This window comes from Cryptomeria japonica, chromosome 3 (genome assembly GCF_030272615.1).
Source record: "Cryptomeria japonica chromosome 3, Sugi_1.0, whole genome shotgun sequence".
Lineage (NCBI taxonomy): Eukaryota > Viridiplantae > Streptophyta > Pinopsida > Cupressales > Cupressaceae > Cryptomeria > Cryptomeria japonica.
The window spans coordinates 43,197,312-43,219,139 of NC_081407.1; the positions used below are offsets into that span (position 1 = coordinate 43,197,312).

General features: G+C 40.2%; 1 protein-coding gene across 1 annotated transcript in view; it reads left to right on the forward strand.

Annotated features, from left to right (window-relative positions):
- The first annotated feature begins 1,766 nt into the window (after positions 1 to 1,766).
- Positions 1,767 to 21,828, forward strand: part of LOC131033216 (SNF2 domain-containing protein CLASSY 2) — an 84,593-nt gene continuing 64,531 nt past the window's right edge. The window contains exon 1 of the mRNA XM_057964381.2: positions 1,767 to 2,180. Coding sequence (XP_057820364.2) covers positions 1,914 to 2,180 — 267 coding nt within the window. The 5' untranslated portion in view covers positions 1,767 to 1,913. The remainder of the gene's footprint in view (positions 2,181 to 21,828) is intronic.

Sequence of the window (21,828 nt, forward strand, 5' to 3'; positions counted from 1 at the left end):
AAGAGGTAGGGTGGCTATGAGGTGACCTTTCATGCTCACACATGTGTGAGCAAGAGGAGGGTAGGAACACTTGTCACATGATGACAAGTTTAGATCTTGATCCATGTAGATGGATTCAATGACTAGGATTGAGTGGTCAAGGATTGAGGTGAGGTGGTATTAAATAATAGGGAAAGTGGTAATGAGGTTTAATTAGCTTAAATCAAGTAATTAAGTAGGTATTAATTAATTGATTTAGTAGGAGGATTTGTAGGACGAGGTTAAACATAATTAGATAAATGTAAATTTATTTAATTAATGGTGAAGGTTGAATTTAATTAAATAAATACAAATTTATTTAATTAAGGGTAAATGATAAACTTAATTAAATAAATGCAAATTTATTTAATTAAGGGAAAAGACTAAATTTAATTAAATAAATATAAATTTATTTAATTAAAGGTGGTGGGTTAAGATAAAGGATTAATTAAATAAATAAATAGGCTAGAATGGGATAAGGTCAAGTGTAGTTGGGTATGGACAAATTTAGATGTCTACAGTTCCCTTTTGTAAGTATGCAAATCATTAACATAATTATTTGTAAAGCTTTGATAACAACACTTAATCTATTAACAATTGATTGACTAGCATTAGTAAATTCAACAATTGATTGAACAAGATTCATTTCCATCTACACATTGGAATTCATTGTCATCTTATTATCTCTTTATTACTATTAATTTACTCTAGCAATTTGACTAATTTGCAAGAATTCTTCCATAACAAGCTCTATGATGCTCTTTATTAACACCTTTATTTTCTTTGTTTCAAATATATCACTAAGTGAACACTTATTGCAAACACTAAATATCCAATTTTTATTGATAATAAGATTACATATATCAAATAGAATCAAAGCATTGAGAAGAGAAGACTGTTGCCACAATTTTTTCTTCGACTTCTAATTTTTAAAAATTCAATATCTCTTTTTTTCTATTATTAGTAATCCACTTTTATATATCTGCTATCAGTCTAATACTATAAAATAAAATTTTGATATCTCAAAATACGCAGAACCTAATCAATTCATTATAATTTAACATTGACTAATACACTTAAATACACACATGAGACTCAAATTCCGAATCAAAGATTTAATTTGTTTAATAATCATTAAACAAGAAAGTAGTCTTTTCATCCTCTTCAATGCTATTGAATGGTTTATTTAATGATAGGATCTTGCGAATATTTTAGAATGATATTGAATAATTTTTTTAATGATTTTAAGATCTTGAGAATATAATAGAAGAGATGGTTCAAACGACAAATTTATAGATTCAACCAGTTAAATGAGATACAGTGTACTGAAAGTGTAGGTTATAAATTTAATAGGAGAAAGTAAGATTAATAGTGTACGCCACCTTGGGAGTTTTAGCTATGCATGCTGCTCATGTTGGTCGAAGACAGGTGATTTTCTAGAGGTGAGCGGACGGATGGGCTTAAACCCGTAATGGGTCTCTCTCTGTAACAAGCTATTAAAAAAGGCTTGTCTTTATCATAAATGAATTTTCCTCACAATTGCATTCCGGTGAAAAGAAATGATTAAACAATTTATAGTGCACACAATCAAATGATGAATAGTTGTAATAGTTTGATGACCCCGTCTCGTTTCTAGTATACGTACAGATTGATGACTCCGATGATGAAAAGTAGAAAGCATCAGCCTCAATTTCACGGACCACGTAATGCAACCTGATAAAGAGACGACATCTGTATTTCAAATGGAAAAAAATATGGCGTCAGTACAATTATTGTCACCACCACCCTCATTGTAAGAAGCACGTATCAGCCCATCATCAGAAACACATCCTTTTAGTCTTTGTATGTAGCTCGTTCCTTTGGGTTGTTTTTGTGCAAAGGTGAATTGAGATGCTATGGCAGGGGTGGAACTGGAGGCATGTGTTGATGGGGCATGGTGGGATGTGGAGCAGCTGCGAATTGAAGGAGGGAAGATGATAGCCCATTTTGAAAATCAGACGAGAGATTACGATGAGGGTATCAGCGTGGAGCAGATCAGGCTCCGCTCTAGGGCAGCCATCGACTCCGACTGCATTGATTTCTTGAAGCCCAACACGGATGTCTGTGTCTTTGCTGCTCACCCAAAAGCAAGATTACGCACTTCAGGATTCAATCCATTCCGTGTAACTACTTTCTCCCTATTTACCACTCTTATGTATTGTCTCGTTTTTTTCCTTTTTAACTAGATAAATGATATGAGTGTGCAACATGGAAACCCAATTGACTTTGTGCTTAAGCTTTGAATTCAGATATGCTTCTTTTTGTTGCGACGTCAGTAACCAATTAATTTCAGAAATGTACTGGTTTTTTCTTTTTGGGAGCCGGGGAGGAGGAAAAGTCAGTAAACAATTGTTTTCAAGCATGTATTTTTAGGTCAACCACACAAACTGGAAGACATGTATTGGAAGTCATTGAAATTCAGTAAACAGTTAATTTCAGGTATGTTTTTTTGGGTTGACCAAACAAACCTGAAGTCAGTAAACAAACAAACTGATTTCAGGCATTTTTTTGTGGTGGGGACCAAACAAACCTAAAGTCAGTGAAACCAATAACAATTGGTTTCAAGTGTGACTACCAGTCTGCTTAACCACTGAGGAATGCCCACTCCACTAAAGATTAAGAGATATCCAAATGTACTCAGAAAGAATTCATCTTTGGTAGGCTCTTTGTGAACAAAACAACTATAGCTCTAGACGAAAGGCCACTTGACATACATTTTACGTAAGCACTATTAGGTCTAAGCTAACAATGAGATTAGTACAATGATAAGGCTTGCTTAGCTCACATGTTCAAATAAGTGCTCACGTTGCTGAAACTGCTTGTGAATTCAAAGCTGGTCATGGAACAGAGCTGATTTAAAACACAGATACAAACTTCTAAATGACAAATGTTTTGCAAACCAAAAGAACATAAAGTGCAGACCTTTTAATAGAGAAAAAAAGTCTAGTCCAATCTTTAGCACTTAAATAAATTTGACTGTTATAACCTTTCATGAGTCAAAAAACCACCTTTTAATGTATTTATATATTTTAAGCGTATCTGAATTTAATTGCATAAAATAAGCCCCAAACTTGATCAACAGATTTTAAACAGTTTGAAATAACACAATGGATCAATATACACCCCTGCAAATTCTGCGATATGTCAATATTTTAGGGAAAAGTCTTTAACTTGTTACTAACAGGGACCACGGTTTAAACAACTTGTAAGGGCAGGTAATTGAATGTGTACCATCTGCCTTAGTGCCTAGAAAGTGTTAATAGTGTTAATATAATGTGGACCATCTGCCTCTGTGCGGGGCACCTTTCTTCTTTATCCTCCTTTCTACTTTTGAAAAATTAGTTTCCTGCTTTTCCTAATTGCACTTTCTCATATGTCCTATTTTTATCAATTTTATGATCCCCCCAGTTTAGTCTCATGTCCATCGTCATATTCCTCTCTATTTGATAAGAAAATATGTTGCTCAATATGTGACATTCTCTTATGTAACTCAGTATTTTGATGTCGGTGCTAACCCTCAGATGTTCTTTGAAAGCTCCTTAAAATTCTTTGCTGTTTAACCTCATCCTCTATCAGGTTTTCCATCATTTTACTAGATTTAGCCTTCTCTTGTATTCTTTAATAGATTCACCTTTTCCTTGTTTTATATTTGTCAGTTTTTTAAGAATTTGGACATTTCACTTTTTAAATTCTTTGGTAAATGCTGTTTCAACCTTCTACAGCTTTTTTTCTCATTTGTTTTTGTTTGAACCGACCACTTAATTTTATAGTCCTGTGATGTTACATGGAAATACTCTTAACCTCGCCTTATCTTCTTTTACACCATTGGCTTTCCAGTGGCATCTCCAATTTTAGCAATGTAGTTTTGGGTCTTGGTTGGTTCACGACCAAGCCTAGCAGATTTAGAAATCAATGGTGGTTTGAGTCAGATCTCTTCCTTTTCTTTAATTAGATTTCACTTAGAGTTTTTATCGGAGAATTAACTGGTACAAGTGGGTATTGTTTCTTGTTTCAACGAATATGAAAAATCAGCTTTGAGCACTCCTTGGCAATTGATGTCACTTTCTTCCCAACCTTTTGTTCAAATTGCAGTACTTCTAATTGTCTAATTTTTGCTTGTTGTACCCTCCAAAATGTGATGTCCCCTTCTAGTTGACATCTGTCAGTTGAGTAGATTAGCCTATTACCGACCCTCGTAGGCTGATGAGGTTGGGTAGAGGGTCCTCCAGAGTTTGATTGACCATCTTCAGAGCAAGCACTCCAGGTCTGGTCTTCGTTTGAGATCTCCAGGACTCCGTTTGAGAAACTTTCTATTTTTAGCAGTCCTCCTATTTTTAGCCAGTAGGCTGGGCAAGGACAGATTATGGTTTGGCAGTCTCCAGTTCAGACGGCAGGCTTTTCTGATGGTTATTTAGAGAGATATTAATATTTGATTATTTGTAATTAAATATTAAATGGCGAACTTTAATGTTTTAATGTTTTAAAAGTCACTTTAAGTCATAACTTAAGTGAGGGTCTATTTCTCATCAGATGGGGCCAGTTATGTATTAAAAGGAGAACAGTTATTTTTATTTTGACTATTGAAGGGTCAAAATAAAATAATTAAAGTTAAAATCATTTTGCAAGCCAAATCGCACTTTCTTGGAAATCGTGCCAACCCTAAAGGAGAGGATTAAAGAAGATTTTAGGTCTTCTTTCTTTTATGCTGAGTTTTGATATTTTGTTTTGGAGCTCTGAGAGGAGTTTTGGCCAAGGGTTTCAGCAGGAGATTCTTCTGCAGTGATCAGTGGTATCGATACAGGAAAACGTGGGATTCTTGTGCAGCAACATTAGAGGCTGTGAAATATCAGTTGATCTTGCTCTTCCAGTTGGTTTTGTTCAAGAACCAAGGTTGTGCATATTAGACAGAGAAGCATTATTATTTTTATCAGTGTGTGGTTGCAGCAGCAGACAGGAAACAACCAGGGCGGGCACAGGAGGGATTCATTGTGGCTGTACGGCTGCCTGGGAAATAGCGCCAATATTCTAAGGGCTGCGTTTTTGCATAGGGAGCAATAAAAATCAATAAATAAAATAAGGAGGTATTTATCTTTTATGGTTTGTTATGTATTCTGGGTAAATGGAGGGTGAACAAATGTAACAAGGGTTTGATCAGTAAATCTCTGAATAAGAAGTTATTTCCAGCGCTTTCCTTTGTTTGCCTTTTTTTTTGATCTTGTAATGGTTAGAATATATTTGCTGCTTTAAAAGAATGCGTAGCACAAACACAAAAAAAAAACGCAACAGGTTCAACTAAACTACAGTGTCAAAGTTGAGTGCCTCTTGAGGTTCTTACAGTGGTATCAGAGCTAAATCCTGCCATCCTAAGGGTTTAGCAATTATATGCAGTCACAGGAGACGGGTTCACACAGGTATTATACACGCAACAGAGCTTCTCATGAAAGAGAACAACGTTTTAATAGGCAGGCAGATACCATGGGTGAAAGGCGTACAGATAGCCCAACCAGAGGTCACAGAACTGAGGATGAGGAGACGAGAATTTTTTAGCACTATGGCTACAGGACAGCAGCAGGTTGCTCAGGCCTTACAGGCACTCACCACCATGATGGAGCGTATGAACCCTCCAAACTGAAACAATATAGAACCAGAGGACAATAGGAGTGTAGCCAATATTCCTAGACCTCACAGGGTAGCTATACGCACAGTTGACAGACCTTCAAGGCCTAATTTCTTGGCAGAAGAACCTGAGGATGTTGCCAGAGCTGAGGCGGAGCCGGTCTTTGTTGATAATGTTATGACGGTACATGATGAGTGGAGTCTTCTCCCACCTGATGTGAGACAGAATTTGAACTTTGATCAATTCATGAGGCAAAAACGGGAGGTAGAGCGAAACAGGCAAGAGAGGAGGCCTCGTGTCCAACATAGAGATCTTGAGTTTGCCATGAGCAAACTCACCCTACCTTATTATGATGGCAGCGGTGCAGTTACAGCTAGATCTTGGATCCATAAACTGGATACATACTTCACATTGAGACCCATGATTGAAAGGGATGCAATTAAGTTTGCAACATTACACTTGGACGGTACTGCACATGAGTGGTGGCATAATGGACTCGTCACTCTCCAACATGATGAGATTACCACCTACCACAAGTTCGCTGATTTGTTAGTTGAAAGGTTTGATAAGAAAGACCCTGAGTCATACTTTCGGGAGTTAGCACAGTTGAAACAAACAGGGAACTTGGAGGTGTATGTTTCAGAGTTTCTGAAGCTGTCATGCATGGTAAATAACATGTCAAATCAGCGATTAGTAGTGTTGTTTATAGAGGGACTCATGGAGCCTTTGAGAGGCTGGGTGAAGGCATTTGATCCCCCAACACTTCTACTCGCCATTAAAAAGGCACGGAGTATGGATGTGACAGCCACTCAAAATAGATTTGGGACAAAAGGGACAACATCCTTCAAAGATAACAGGAATTTCAGCAAAGGGAAAGAAAAATCAGACTTTAGAAATGATTACAAGCCAAAGCCAGCAGCCCCACCCTTAGATCGGGAGACACTTAACGATTTGAGGCAAAAGAAACTTTGTTTTTATTGCAAAGGTCCATATGATGCTAACCATGACTGTCCGTTGAGGCCTAAAGGCAGGGCAAACAGAGTAATGTGGGCATATTATGAAGATTCTGAATCTGATCATGAAGGTCAGCCTGCTGATTATGAGAATTTAGGGGCCGAAGATGACACACAAGGACCTCCGCGACTTGACAAAATGGATGCAGAAGGTGATGAGCACCTTAAGGAGGCACTTCTCACGAGTATTCAGCAGGAAGTATCATTTAGAATGAGAGGGGTACTGGCTGGTCAGAAAGTTATTACACTGCTGGATACCGGAGCCACACATAACTTTATTGATGCCAGGTTGGTGGAGAAGAGAGGAATCCAAACAGAGGAGTTTGAGGGCATTCGTGTGAGGGTGGCAGATGGTTACACTTTAAAGTGTAATAGGATGATCACACAACTCCCATTGCGTGTAAACAATTATGAATTCAAGACTGATTTCTATGTGGTCCAGATGGGAGATACAGATTTGGTCCTTGTTATGAAGTGGTTGCATGAACTAGGCAAGTTTACACTTGATTTGCAGGAGATGGAGATGTCTTTCACCATTGATGAGAAAACACATGTGCTGAAAGCGATTAAGGACAGCAACTTCAGGATGATTACACTCAGGCGAATGGAGAGGCTTGTACGCCATGATCAGGCTGAGTGGGCAGCAGAGTGTATGATTATGCCCATACAGCAGGATACTCCAAAGGTTGAATATCACCCGGACATTCAGATACTGAGAACCAAACATAGCAAGGTTTTCAGTGACATACCATCAGGGAAACCACCAGATAGGGGTTTTGAGCACATCATTGAGCTAGAGGAGGGAGCCAAGCCAGTGATGATTACTCCATATAGACATCCGAAGCGCCTGAAAGATGAAATAGAGAAAACCATACAGGAGCTTCTGGCCATGGGACATATTCGGCCTAGTAAGTCCCCCTTTGCTTCTTCAGTTGTCTTGGTAAAGAAGAAGGATGGTACATTGCGGATGTGTATTGATTACAGGTTCCTTAATAAGCGAACGATCAAAAATAGATATCCCATTCCGCGTATTGATGAGCTCATAGATGAATTACATGGGGCCTGTTATTTTTCAAAGATTGATTTGAGATTAGGCTATCACCAGATCAGTGTTCGCAAGCAGGATATTGAGAAGACTGCTTTTCGTTGTCATTATGGACATTTTGAGTTTGTGGTTATGCCATTTGGACTAACCAACGCTCCTGCCACTTTCCAGTCCACAATGAACAAAGTCTTCAGACATCAGTTGAGGAAATCAGTGTTGGTGTTCTTTGATGATATATTGGTTTATAGTCGTACTTGGGAAGAGCATCTCAGTCACCTGGATACAGTTTTGAGCATTCTGAGCAGGGAGTCCTTGTATGCCAAGGAATCCAAATGTGACCTTGGAATGACTGAGTTATTATACTTGGGCCATATTATTAGTGCAGAGGGAGTGCGGATGGATCCCGAGAAGATCTGTGCTATTGTAGATTGGCCTACCCCAGTGAACCTCACTCAGTTGCGTGGGTTCTTGGGCCTATGTGGTTTCTACTGCCGTTTTGTCAACGGGTATTCGCGCCATGCGGCACCTTTGACAGACTTGATGAAAAAGGGTGCCTTCTTATGGACTTATGAGGCCCAGGAGTGTTTTGAAAGGTTCAAGGAGCTCATGACTTCATGTCCCGTACTTGCTACACCTGACTTTTCGAAGTCATTTGAGTTACAATGTGATGCCTCCGGTGAGGGCATTGGGGCGGTGCTTATGCAGGACAAGCACCCTATTGCCTATGAGAGTAGGAAACTCCGTGGACCTGAGAGACTTTACAGCATTTATGATAAGGAAATGTTGGCCATAATGCATGCACTGGCCAATTTTAGACAGTACTTAGTGGGCAGCAAGTTCTGCATTAAGACTGACCACAATAGTTTGAGACATTTCCTTGGGCAGCAGGACTTAAATGACAGGCAACAAAAGTGGGTCAGCAAACTTCAGGCTTACAACTTTGATATTTCCTATATCAAAGGCACTCAGAATGTAGTTGCAGATGCCTTGTCACGTCGTCCCTACCTTAATTCTATGGTCCAGATAGAAGAAGATTGGTGGCATATTATAGTGGCAGCGTACGCCAAAGATAGCTGGGCTGCAGGGGTGATAGAAGGGTTAGTAGTGGACAGCAGGTATACAGTTGTAAATGAATTGATCATTTACAAGGGGAGAGTGTACTTGATCCCAGGATCGGAGTTGAGGAGTAGGGTACTGCGGTTCTGTCATGATGAACCGATAGCAGGACATCCCGGGTTTTTCAAAACCTACAGACAGGTGCGCGAGCGCTTCACGTGGAAAGGGCTCAAGGCGGATGTTCTACAGTATGTTAGAGAGTGCCTTGTTTGTCAGCAGAATAAACAGGAGCATACTTACCCTGCTGGTTTACTTCAGCCACTTCCAATTCCTGACAGGAAGTGGGAATGTTTGTCTATGGATTTCATCACAGGGTTACCGAGAGCGCAGGGGCGTGATTGCATATTTGTGGTTGTGGATCGTTTGACGAAGTATGCTCACTTCTATCCGATCACCACCACTTATTCAACTATTCAGGTAGCAGAGTTATTCTTCAGAGAGGTATTCAGATTACATGGGTTGCCTCGGACTATTGTCAGTGATAGGGACACGCGGTTTTTGAGCCACTTTTGGCAGGAGCTTTTCAGACTTTGTGGAACCGATCTTACACCGAGCACCAGTTATCACCCTCAGACTGATGGCCAGACTGAGATAGTAAACAAATGGGTGGAGGGATACCTCAGGAACTATATTTTAGGGCAGCAAAAGGCGTGGGTGAAGTGGATTTACCTTTGTGAGTACTGTTACAATACCACTCACCACATGTCCATTCAGATGACTCCATTTACAGCACTGTACGGGTATGAACCTCCCAGTTTCATTGACTTATTGCTGAGCGACAGTAGGGTGCCTAGTGCGGGAGACATGATGCAGGAGAGTCAGGACATTGTGAAGACTCTTACAGAAAATATAGCCAAGGCACAGAATCAGCAAAAACAATATGCTGATCAGAAGAGGACAGAGAGGTCATTTGAGGTAGGAGACATGGTGTATTTGATGTTGTAGCCTTATCAACAGTCTACTCTCAGGAGGAGTGGAGCAGAGAAGCTCAAGCCTCGATATTATGGCCCTTTCCGAGTGACCAGGCGTATTGGAGAAGTGGCTTATGAGTTGGATTTACCGACAGATAGCAGACTACACAATGTGTTTCATGTGTCACGTCTCAAAAAGGTGTTGGGACATCGTATTATTCCTTCTACGGTCTTACCACCCCTAGATGATGAGGGAAAATTGATACTCGTACCTGAGGCTATCATTGAGTTCTGGGAGAGGAATTTCAGGAGATGAACTATCACAGAATACCTGGTGAAATGGAAGGATTTGCCGGTAGAGGATGCTACCTGGGAGAGCGAGGAGATTTTACAGCATCCGGAGTTGAGATTGCTTGAGGACAAGCAATTTCGGGAGGGGCGGATTGTGATGTCCCCTTCTAGTTGACATCTGTCAGCTGAGTAGATTAGCCTATTATTGACCCTCGTAGGCTGATGAGGTTGGGTAGAGGGTCCTCCAGAGTTTGATTGACCATCTTCAGAGCAAGCACTCCAGGTCTGGTCTTCGTTTGAGATCTCCAGGACTCCGTTTGAGAAACTTTCTATTTTTAGCAGTCCTGCTATTTTTAGCCAGTAGGCTGGGCAAGGACAGATTATGGTTTGGCAGTCTCCAATTCAGACGGCAGGCTTTTCTGATGGTTATTTAGAGAGATATTAATATTTGATTATTTGTAATTAAATATTAAATGGCGAACTTTAATGTTTTAATGTTTTAAAAGTCACTTTAAGTCATAACTTACGTGAGGGTCTATTTCTCATCAGATGGGGCCAGTTATGTATTAAAAGGAGAACAATTATTTTTATTTTGACTATTGAAGTGTCAAAATAAAATAATTAAAGTTAAAATCATTTTGCAAGCCAAATCGCACTTTCTTGGAAATCGCGCCAACCCTAAAGGAGAGGATTAAAGAAGATTTTAGGTCTTCTTTCTTTTATGCTGAGTTTTGATATTTTGTTTTTGGAGCTCTGAGAGGAGTTTTGGCCAAGGGTTTCAGTAGGAGATTCTTCTGCAGTGATCAGTGGTATCAGTACAGGAAAACATGGGATTCTTGTGCAGCAGCATCAGAGGCTGTGAAATATCAGTTGATCTTGCTCTTCTAGTTGGTTTCGTTCAGGAACCAAGGTTGTGCGTATTAGACAGAGAAGCATTATTATTTTTATCAGTGTGTGGTTGCAGCAGCAGACAGGGAACAACCAGGGCGGGCACAGGAGGGATTCATTGTGGCTGTACGGCTGCCTGGGAAATAGCGCCAATATTCTAAGGGCTGCGATTTTTGCATAGGGAGCAATAAAAATCAATAAATAAAATAAGGAGGTATTTATCTTTTATGGTTTGTTATGTATTCCGGGTACATGGAGGGTGAACAAATGTAACAAGGGTTTGATCAGTAAATCTCTGAATAAGAAGTTATTTCCAGTGCTTTCCTTTGTTTGCCTTTTTTTTGATCTTGTAATGGTTAGAATATATTTGCTGCTTTAAAAGAATGCGTAGAACAAACACAAAAAAAAAACGCAACAGGTTCAACTAAACTACAGTGTCAAAGTTGAGGGCCTCTTGAGGTTCTTACACAAAACAACCTCGTTCACCCTTATCACTAGTACCATTTTATCCCATTTCAGCCATTTAGAATGTTGTTGGTGTCATTTTTGGTGACCCAGATGTTGATCCATAAAAAAGTTGGAAATAGTCTCCTAAAAATCATCAATTACAGACTTTTTGAATTTTAGCTCAAAATTATTTACAAGTTCAGTCAGTTCATTCCCTTGTGCAAAATCATGAGACAAACAAGCTAAACACATTCAAATAGCAGTAGCAAACACCATCTAATGGACCGAAACACGGAGATACATCTGGAGAAACATGTAAATGGGATAAAAACTCTAGAAGCATGACTAAAGCACTCCTCATGCCACTAATTTTCAGTTGATTACAAGTGATTTCATTGTCTTAGGGATGTATTGGAACCCATACATCATATACAACAAGCTTCTATACCTATAGATGCTCACAGCTCTATGAAAAAACCTTGTTTTCACCTGCAACTATAAACTCTTGTTGACTCCCCAAGGAAACGGCTTGCTCTTTGCAATTTCTAACTTTCTTTGTATGAAAATCTATCACACAATTTACTTCCACTGCGCTACTTTGATATTATCACAAGTTGTCAATTTGAATAATTTAACCGAAGGCATTGAAAATTTGCAAGGTTTGTAACTTTAAGTCAAGGTTTTTTTTTTCTCATCTTTCTGAGAGAAGGAACAAGGCCATTTTGTAATAGCATCAATGGTATTTGCAAGAAACTGATTTGGTTTGTCCTATGTTTGCACAATGTCATGGATATCTCTTTGAAGCAAGGGCAATCTTTTCACTTTTTAAGATGAGGTTTAGAAGCATGACACATATCCATAACCTTAAATTAATTTTTTGAAAGTTTCCAAAATTCTTCTCTTTAATATGCAGGGTATTAGCTTTTGGCCTTAGAAATATAAGAAAGATTGTCTTGATCATGTTTGGCAAAAAGATTTTGATCAAATTTGGTCTTCCTTGATTCAATGGTATATATCTTTGAGTTACACCTAACAGTTGCGTTTCTTAACACCTTTGTTTGATTTAGTCACAAGTTAGTTCAAGGGTATTTGGTCATTCCCTGAGGTTTCATATGATTAATAATTTACTTAAGTCTAACTCATGGATTGTGCAATGCTAAAGACCAAATTGTTGACTGCATAGGGTCTAATTTCAGTAGTTATATGTTTCTTGGTTAAGAAGTGATGTAGATTATGCACTGATATAACTAGGCCTATGTGTTTGAAAGATTGATGAAATTCACTGTTTGTTTCCATCTTAGTTCTGTTCCCATCGATCATACAATGGTGTACAAAATATGTTGGTTATAAAACAGCAACTTCGGTATGATGGTTAATGGGTGTAATATCCCTTGGTCTTATATGTCTAAAATTTGCTTGTGAGACACAAGGAATATTGTCAAACACTTTACGGACAGTCTTCCAACTTGCTGGTCTTACAAATCAGTCTGATATATCCTTATTAGAATGACTATAAATGGCCCCCAAAGCTGGAAAATTAATACTTCAATTCATAAATGATTATCTAAATGCTTAAAAGACTCTCGAGACCTTGAATCAACACGTAAAGATGAATGTACAATACACTTACAGTCATGAGACAATGTGTCAAACATGTGGCATACATCTTTAGACGAATACAAATATAGATGCAACTTCAAAACCCCTTACTCCATATTTCATTTGACCATTCAAATACATTATAGAGATGACAAATGATCATATATATAATGACTGTTATATGACAGTCTGAAAACACATTCACAGTCCTAACCTTATGAACCCAATCTGAAAACTACAATAGTTTTTCATTAGCAATAGAACCTGAGATATGTCGCTGGAGTGAAGCTATGTAAATACATGCAACGTCCTCCTCAATCAAGGCTCCAATGTGCAACAATGATCTGTGTCTGAAACCGCCCTGCTGCTGGTCTGAGAACTCCTCCAATCTATGCTCAAACAGCTCCAGAACCTCCTTCAAAGAGATTGGATTTCATCTAAGGATCAGCGCTTCACTCCTTAAACAAATATCGGCTAACTTGAGCAATATGCAATGAAATCTCTGAGCTTGAGTGGGTCAGGCTTGCTGCTGCTAACCTGAAGGTCTGAGTACACATTATGTCTGCTCTTTTGAAGCCTAAATTCCTCCCAAAATGAGCCGATTTTTCAAATATAAGACATCACCAATCAAACTAGGTGTTCTTGAGTGAAGGTGGTCATCAAAGGAAGGTGGTCGATGGAGAATGAGTGAGGCGGACCTGCAGAGGTTGGGCCTCCCAATAAAATAATATTGGACCCCAAACTTCCAATAAATGCCTTTAATGAAGTCGCCTAGATCTCCCCTTCTATCTGCAATCATTAGCCAACAAGTTCAATGCACAAGTGGAGAGATATGAGTCAAAATGTGGGTCTGCTACTGTTCACGACACTGTAGCGACGACACTGTTCACTACTACTGTTCATGTCATCTTCAATCTGAAAATCCAGCTAATCTGAAGCATAACCACCTGAAATCTCGCCAATAAGGTATTGCCAAAGTAGCCTTGCCCAAAATAGATGCATCAACTAGGTGATTCCCAAAATATAAAGTCTGGAGCACATCCACTTGAAAACTGATCTGATTCTTCAATCAGCTCGAATGAGATGACTGGAATGTCACCTCCCCTATGCAACCCCTCGAGAGATCTTTCACTCTCTCAGTTATGCGATTGATGGGAGTTATCGTTCCCAAAGATCCTAAGTCTGCAGACACCCTTTAGGTTCTACAAAACCCTTTAATCCTTCAATCCAAATCCAAGTCTGCTTTCCTTCTCTTACCCTCTTCTATTTAACCTTTTCCATAACCCGTCATGAGACACCTTCTAGAAGGGGGTAGGTATACTTTATTTATTTTTAAAAAGTGACTTTTTTTAATTTTTATACTTTAGTCACTTTTAATTAAATTAATTAAACATAGTCATTTTTAATAAATAATTTATTTTAATGACTTTATAAGAAATTAATTTAATTAATCCCTCCTTATACCTCCTATTAGCCTAGCGGCTAAAATTGGGGACATTACAATGGGTAATATGTTTTGCATTAATTCTATGGTGTCTGTAATTGACAAACAGAGTCTCCCAAAAATGTGATTTGAGTTTGGTTCTAGGATTGTTGGATCTGATATACCATGGTCTCTTCATGGTATTTACATAAGTCAGAAGGAATTGTGTTATATCGAAGTCAAGAACTAGCTTAACTGCAGATAGGTTTGGTTCAATTGTTAGCTGATTATATTAATCAATTCAGTGGTTTTTGCTAGAGTAATTTCTGACTGTTTACTGTGCTTCAAAGGCTCCTATTGATGGAAAGTAGTGCCTATGAAGTCAATTAATTTGTATTTATTACCTGCATACCCACTAAAGTCAGACCCAAAGGTAGCAGTTACTAAGTGTAAAATCATACTGTAATGCCTGCCAAAATACCCTAGAGAAATAATCCAAAATCTACTAACAAATGGAGATAATAATTTTTTATTTTTTTAAAACATCCATTCCTCTAAGTTATCATCATCATACATCAATGCAACATTAACTATTTACAAGATCACATGAAACAACATGTACCTAACCATAAAAATAAATTACGCAAGTGGATAATTTCATTTAAGTATCAACTTATCTCCAAACATACTCTTGCATACATAACCACTCCCTAGGGTATATTAACGTCACTACTTCACATCATCTAAACATAAAACTTATCTAGAAGATCATAAGCTACCATGCATATAACCAATTACTTTCCATGCATCTAGATTAACATTAATACATATGCATAACCCATCACATTGTTTGGTCCTTAATGTGAGGTTGGTAAACTCACGGATAAAACAAGGATATCCCACACGTATTGTTGTGACGTTTTCACACATCGCCCCATTGCAAATGCAGACCCCTTACTTTTTAGGCCTTTCCAGTCTTTTGGCTTTGTTCTTGGGTCTTGTCACAGCAGTCTTGTCAGTCTCTCTGCTTTGCAGGTGTTTGGGGGTCATATTGATTAAGTTTGCTTTTCGTTTGAGCAAATTTGGTTAAGTCTAGGACTCATTTTGTTAATTTTAGGGTTTTTGCCTTCAGTCGTAGATTTTAGGGGTTTCTTTTAGGGTTTTGGAAAATCTGGACTTAGAACTGGAATCGGGACCCTTCAAGGAACCTCCCAGTAAAATTTGAGCGAATTTTGAGTACTTACTATTTTTAGTAAGTTTCACTGCCTCCCGGATTTTTGGTCTAATTTTGCCAAAAATCAAACTTACTATTTTTAGTAATTTCTATTTTTAGTAAGTTTCTATTTTTAGTAAGTGCTTTCCTGACCTGTTTTGCCCAAACCTTGACATTTTGAAACACTTACTATTTGGGAAAATCTATTTTTGGCAGGTTCTTCACAGGAAAACAGTGAAAACTGAACATCCCTGAAGACGCTGAAGACTGAATGCTCCTGAAGATCATTTCTAAATCCGGAAGAGTCAGAAGGCAAACAAGTTGGATCAAAAAAATGGTTGTCTGGAAGCCCATTCCTGAAATGGAAAGCTCAGGAAATTTGTCTCTGTTTGGAAAATCATCCCAAATTCTTATATGGTGGCCTGATTCGGAAGAGGCTCAAAATCCATCCAAGTCCAAAAGAGGCATGAAATGTTGAAATTCCTCCTCTAAGGCAAAATTCTGCCCCAGGCCAAGGATAGGCGCCAAAATGAAGAGGTCATGGAGGATTCAACATTCAGTGAAATTCCTCCACAAACAAGAATTCTGCCCTAGAAGGCACCAAGGCGCCAAAACCACCCTGCCATGGAATTCATGAAAAATGTTGAAATCCTTGCCTTAGGTGAGATTGCGCCCTAGGAGAAAGGAGGGCGCTAAAGGAAGGTGATCAAGGAAAGATGAAAAATGCATGAATCCCCCACTAGTGCAAAATTCTGCCCAAATCCTCAGCTGGGCGCCAAAATGGAGGGGTCATGGAGGATTCAGCATTTGATGAAATTCCTCCTCCATAGCCAAATCCGCCCAAGCACTCAGCAGGGCGCCAAAATGGAGGGGTCATGGAGGATTCAACATTTGATAAAATTCCTCCTTCATGGCCAAAATCCGCTCAAACACTCAGCAGGGCGCCAAAATGGAGGGGTCATGGAGGATTCAACATTTGATGAAATTCCTCCTCCACAATGAAAGTCCGCCCAAGGCATGGTGAAGGCGCCAAAACAAGAAAGTGATGGAAGATTCCAAACAAAGTGTGAATTCCTCTGCACATGGAAATAGCGCCCTAGACTAATGGAAAACGCCAAATTGAGGGGTGCTTGGAGGCATGGAAAATGATCAAATTCCAAGATATGGTGAATTCCATGCTTAAGCTTGAAAATTGAAAATTTGTCTAAGGCATGAAAGTCAAAGGGTCAAGGAGGAATGAAAAGCAAAAAAAATCCCCTCGAGAAATTTTTTGAAATTTCCATTTTTAGACACCAAATCAAATCAGAATCTAGAAAGTTTTGCAGATTTTGGCTCGTGAGATAATTCTCTATCTCCTGGACCCGGGTCCTAAATTTTAGGAAAATTCCTATAAAATAGGAAATGTGGCAAATTGGTCGAAAATCTCCCCGTGAATGTGATGAATTCAAAGAGCACAAAAAAATTCCTTCCTTGAGAAAGAATTGCGCCCAAGAAGAAGAAATTTTGAAGAAAAAAAAATTTGACTAGGTGATGGAAATTCCTTCCTTCACGACATAGTTTTTGGAAATCATGAAAATTGGCCAAGGCATGAAGAATTTCCTTCCTCAGGGGTAAGGAACAAATTTCTTTTCAAAGGAAAATTCATTCACAACATGAATTCCACGTCGAGATGAAGTGAAGGTGGAAAAACAATTTCTTGGCAAGGAAGGAATCAGGGATGAACTGAACAAGAAATTTCCCCCAGGAAAAGTTTTTAAAATCCATTCTCGGGCATCAAATCACATCCAAATTTCAAAATTTTTACAGATTTGGATTTGAAGGAGAATTTGCTCTCCTGGACCGTGGAACCCTAATTTGGAAGTTTTCCTAAAAAATATGAAATGTGCAAAATTGATGAAAAACCTTCTTCAAGAAAGGAAAGTTGAAGAGACTTCAAGAAAATTCTTCCTGAATCAAATTTTCTCTCTCCAACAATCAAGATGTGCAGGAGCAGATATACGACAACGGGGTCCCCACTTGCATGACGAGGATCTATTGAACGCATGGCAATATGGTGGCACATTCATTGCCGAAATATTTGACCAAATGGCGACCCGGTCATTGCATGTTGAATTTATGGTAGATTCCTTTTGCATGCAGCCGCCGCCTGTGGAAATGATGGAGCATTTATGACATAATGGGGTGATTTTTGCATGGATGAATATTCAACGCATGATGGGCGAATTTGAAAGAGGTGGTGCATTTAATGCTTTATGGGTGCCATTTTTGGCAAGATTGTAATTAATTGTATATGGCCTTTATGGGATATTTATTGTTGATTCCCACCTTGTTGCATCTTGAGTGGAGAACCTTTTGGGCAAACCCTAATTAGGGTTTTTCATGTAATCATGGCTTGAGGCCTATATAAAGGGGTGACCCCCTCATTTGTAAAAAGAGGGAGATTTGTATGAAATTGTTGCGATAAGTTTTGAGATATTAACAGTGAAACATTGTTCTCTGATGGTGTCTACTTAAGTTATTTTTAAAACTTGCATGGTTTCACCTTCCTCACTTAGAGTAGAATTTTATTTTCTCAGTTGTTAGATAAAGTGCTTTGATTTCAATGGAGAATGTAATGGTGTTTGATGAATCCCCATGGTTCATACTTTTTGCATCTTGCTGATTGTAAGTTGCAGTGTAAAGTTAGTCTGAAGTTCTGAACCCCAAATTTGTGCTAAGTTCGATTGAGAATAGTCGTTTGGATTGCGCCATGTTGGGTATTCAAATGCACTTTCTCAATATGAAAATCCTTAAACATCCTTAGAAGATTGCACTGGTTCTCACGGAGTTGTAGTTGATCTTGGCGAAGCAGAGCTTGGTTTATTTGGAATTTGTCCACCAAAGCATTATTCATTGTTATCACTGCCCTTAGGAGTAGATTTAGATCCTTCTAAACCCCTTTCCCCTTTACTTTCAGTTCATTTTAGCCCGTTCGAAGCAGCAACATCGCAAAATTGCCATATCCGATGTTGGAGTTCCAGCCACAATAAAGAAGTGAAAGAATGATGCAAACATAAGGCCCCTTGGATTACCAACAATCACATCAGCCAACTGAGTCACGTCCGTAGCATAAAGGAACCTTGGAGTCGATTGTTTGAACTTCTTGCAATCTTAGCATGCAATCACACTTTGATCAAGAGAGAGTGAAGTGACCGTTAGGCAACTTTATTCTGTGTTCGACGTAGTCATAAAAAACACTTCAACACGTACCAACTATTCATGTAACAGAACATTCATATATCAAAGCATGAGTAACAATAACAAAACAGCTATACCAGAAGAATGATATCTTTATTGAATTCTCAAGAATATGTCAGTACCATACCATCCTTGCCAAGGTTCCATCCAAATCATATATAGACTCGACGGTTGGCCAAGTTGCCAACCGTCACTAACTACCAACTACCTCACGGGAGCCTCTCGGCGACTCAACATAACAAACATAAACACCCAAACCCAACTACGAATTAACATGTGTTATTAACCCCTAACATCAACCCCCCCAAAAAGTAGTCGTCTTCCAGATGACTAAGACAACAGGAGCTGGAAAACAAAACAAAAGACTAAGACTGAGAAGGGGGAGGAGGCGTCCCTGTGGTGGTCAAAGAAGGAGGTTGTTGGTCTGTGTGCAGTCTGAGGTTCTTTTCTGCCATCAGCTGCCGTTCCCGTGCCTTCTTCACCATGTGTGCAGCCTCCAACAATTTTTTGTCCTTTTGTTCCATCTGTAGAGTAAGCTCAGCCACTTGTGCTGACAGTACCTGTACCTCCTTCTGCATGCTGCAACGGGCCTCATAAGTAGTCACCTTCGTCTCTAGCTCAGTCCTCAGGTTCTTCTCTACTGCGGCTAACCTCGCACGCTTCTCCCCTTCCTTCTCCAGTTTTGCTGCATATAGTCGCTGTGTCTGCTGCTCTATCTGGCTCTGTCGCATCTGCAGATAGACATCCCGGAAAGATCCCTCCATACTGCGCAAGGTGGCACCCAAGGTGCCCACTCCCTCCACCAGTCGCATGCGCGTCCATTCCTGTACCATCTCTGATGTACTACTGTCTGGCCACCCTTGCTGCTCGAAGTGGCACACAAACTCGTCCACACATCCAAAAGTCATGAAGTGGCGCAACTTCTCAGCGTCGGCAGAGTTGCCGACATCCATCTGCCCAGTCAACTGTGCCATTCCACGTGCTATATCTGAAATCCCCTGTAGCTCCCCAAAGAACCGCTAGAGTGACCATGCTGGATCGCTAGGGTCTGGTGGAGTGAGGTGAAGTCCTGCCAGTAGTCCTTTCGGCCCAATTTCCCCAACATTGATGATCTTTGGGCTCTGCCCACCACTTCCTGTTGCTCTATTCTTCTCCTCAACAGACATCCTCTCATCCTGATCTGTGATAGGGGTAGTCTTGTCCTGTGTCTGGTTCGGTCCAACAACCATGGCGTGTGGTGGAGGCGAGGGGGGAGGGTGAGGTGTGAGTGCAAACTGCCCCAACCACCCATCCAACGATGCATCTATATCCTCATCCATCAGTGTCTCTAGTATTGCCAACTCCTCCAGACCATCTCTTGTCATCGGTACATCCCTCGACTCATCTTTCTTTGCTGGTACCGTACTAGTACCTGTTGTGCCAGTACCCAACCTGCCGTACTAGTACTGATTTCTTGTATGACTACCTCGTCTTCCCCTGGTACGATCGTCTCTTGAGCCATTTTATTCGGACTATGTTGTACGACCTCCTCTGCCACCGTACGGTTTGCCATACTGGTACATTCTGCGGCTGGTGCAACTTGTGACTCGAGTACAGCTAAACTGATCTGCAACAGTGACACCTGTCATTGTGCCGGTGGTTTTCCTTCATTAATTTTCTGGAACAGCACCCCTACTGGTCATACGTCCCCAACCGGACTGGCTACTGTAAGTGCTTCCTGTGGTACCAAGTATGCTGAAGAGGATAATTTTGGGGGTGTAAATTTCACCTGCGTGCTCTTCCACTGTGCTTGTAGCCCTCCATGCTGCTCTTCTTCTTCCTCCTCCTCTTGTTGCTGTGATTTTGCTTCCCCTTCATCCTCTTCTGCCGTGTGTGGTGCCATACGGAACCCCTCATTGCCACTCTCCTGCTCAGTTTCTTCGGCCTCCTCCTCAGAATCCTCGGTACTGCTGTCATCGTCAACCTCCATAGACACATCCAGCTTCCTCCTCCTCTTTGCCGGCTACGCGGTGTCACCAAGCCTGTCTAGATGGGCATAATAGTACATGGTCGGCTTATTAGGTTCCACCCTTCCATGCGGTTCAAAAGTCCCCCACATCTTTGGCGGTACTTGCAGGCGTATGACATCCAGGAATAGGCTGATGGCGTGGTGGCACATGTAAAATGTCTTGCATTCCAGCTTGAGAAAATCATGAATCCTTTCCGCCAAAAGTTGTCCCCAGTTGTACACTTTGCCACACTTAATCCCATTCATTAACCCTATCATCCAGATGGCTATGTCGGATGCACGACTGACCCTTGTGAGCCAACTTTTTACCAAGTCCATCAACATTCTCCATTCTCTTGGTGCGATAAAAGCACGCTTCAATCCCCTACTGTCAGACCAGGCACTCTTCCATCGCTCTTCTATGAGGTCATCTCTGCATGCCAAGTCCAACAACCACTTCTTTTTCTCCTTGGTGGGCTTCTTGACCGGTTTCGTTGCAGATACCCCCTTCTCGGGTATACCAAATACCCTCCTGAAATCTTCCGCTTTGAAGGAAACTCGTACCGTGCAGCCTTAGAACTGAATGATGGAAGCCCTTTCCTGGTGGTTGTATCTAGATACCATAGTCCGTAGCACCGACTCAAAATCCTTGATGTTGAATGTCGCAATCTGAATGGCATGGTCTACTTGTGCTTTCCTGAGGGAGTCCTTTATCACATGGCCGGGAGAGGTTTCCTCCCACCAAGTATGACATTCATTGCCAGTCACGCTCTCAAAGGCTACATTCTCCGCAATGCTTCCCTCTGGATCCTTGGACACTTTTGGCCTTCTTGCTGCTATTGGCTGGGTCTGTAGCGGTCATGGTTGCACTGCAACTGCTTTGCCCTGTTTTCCTATCTTTGTCCCGTCCTTGACCGTTATTATAACGGTCTGCAAGTGTGACCCGCCAATTTGTACGGACCATTGGACCAATTGCTGCACTGT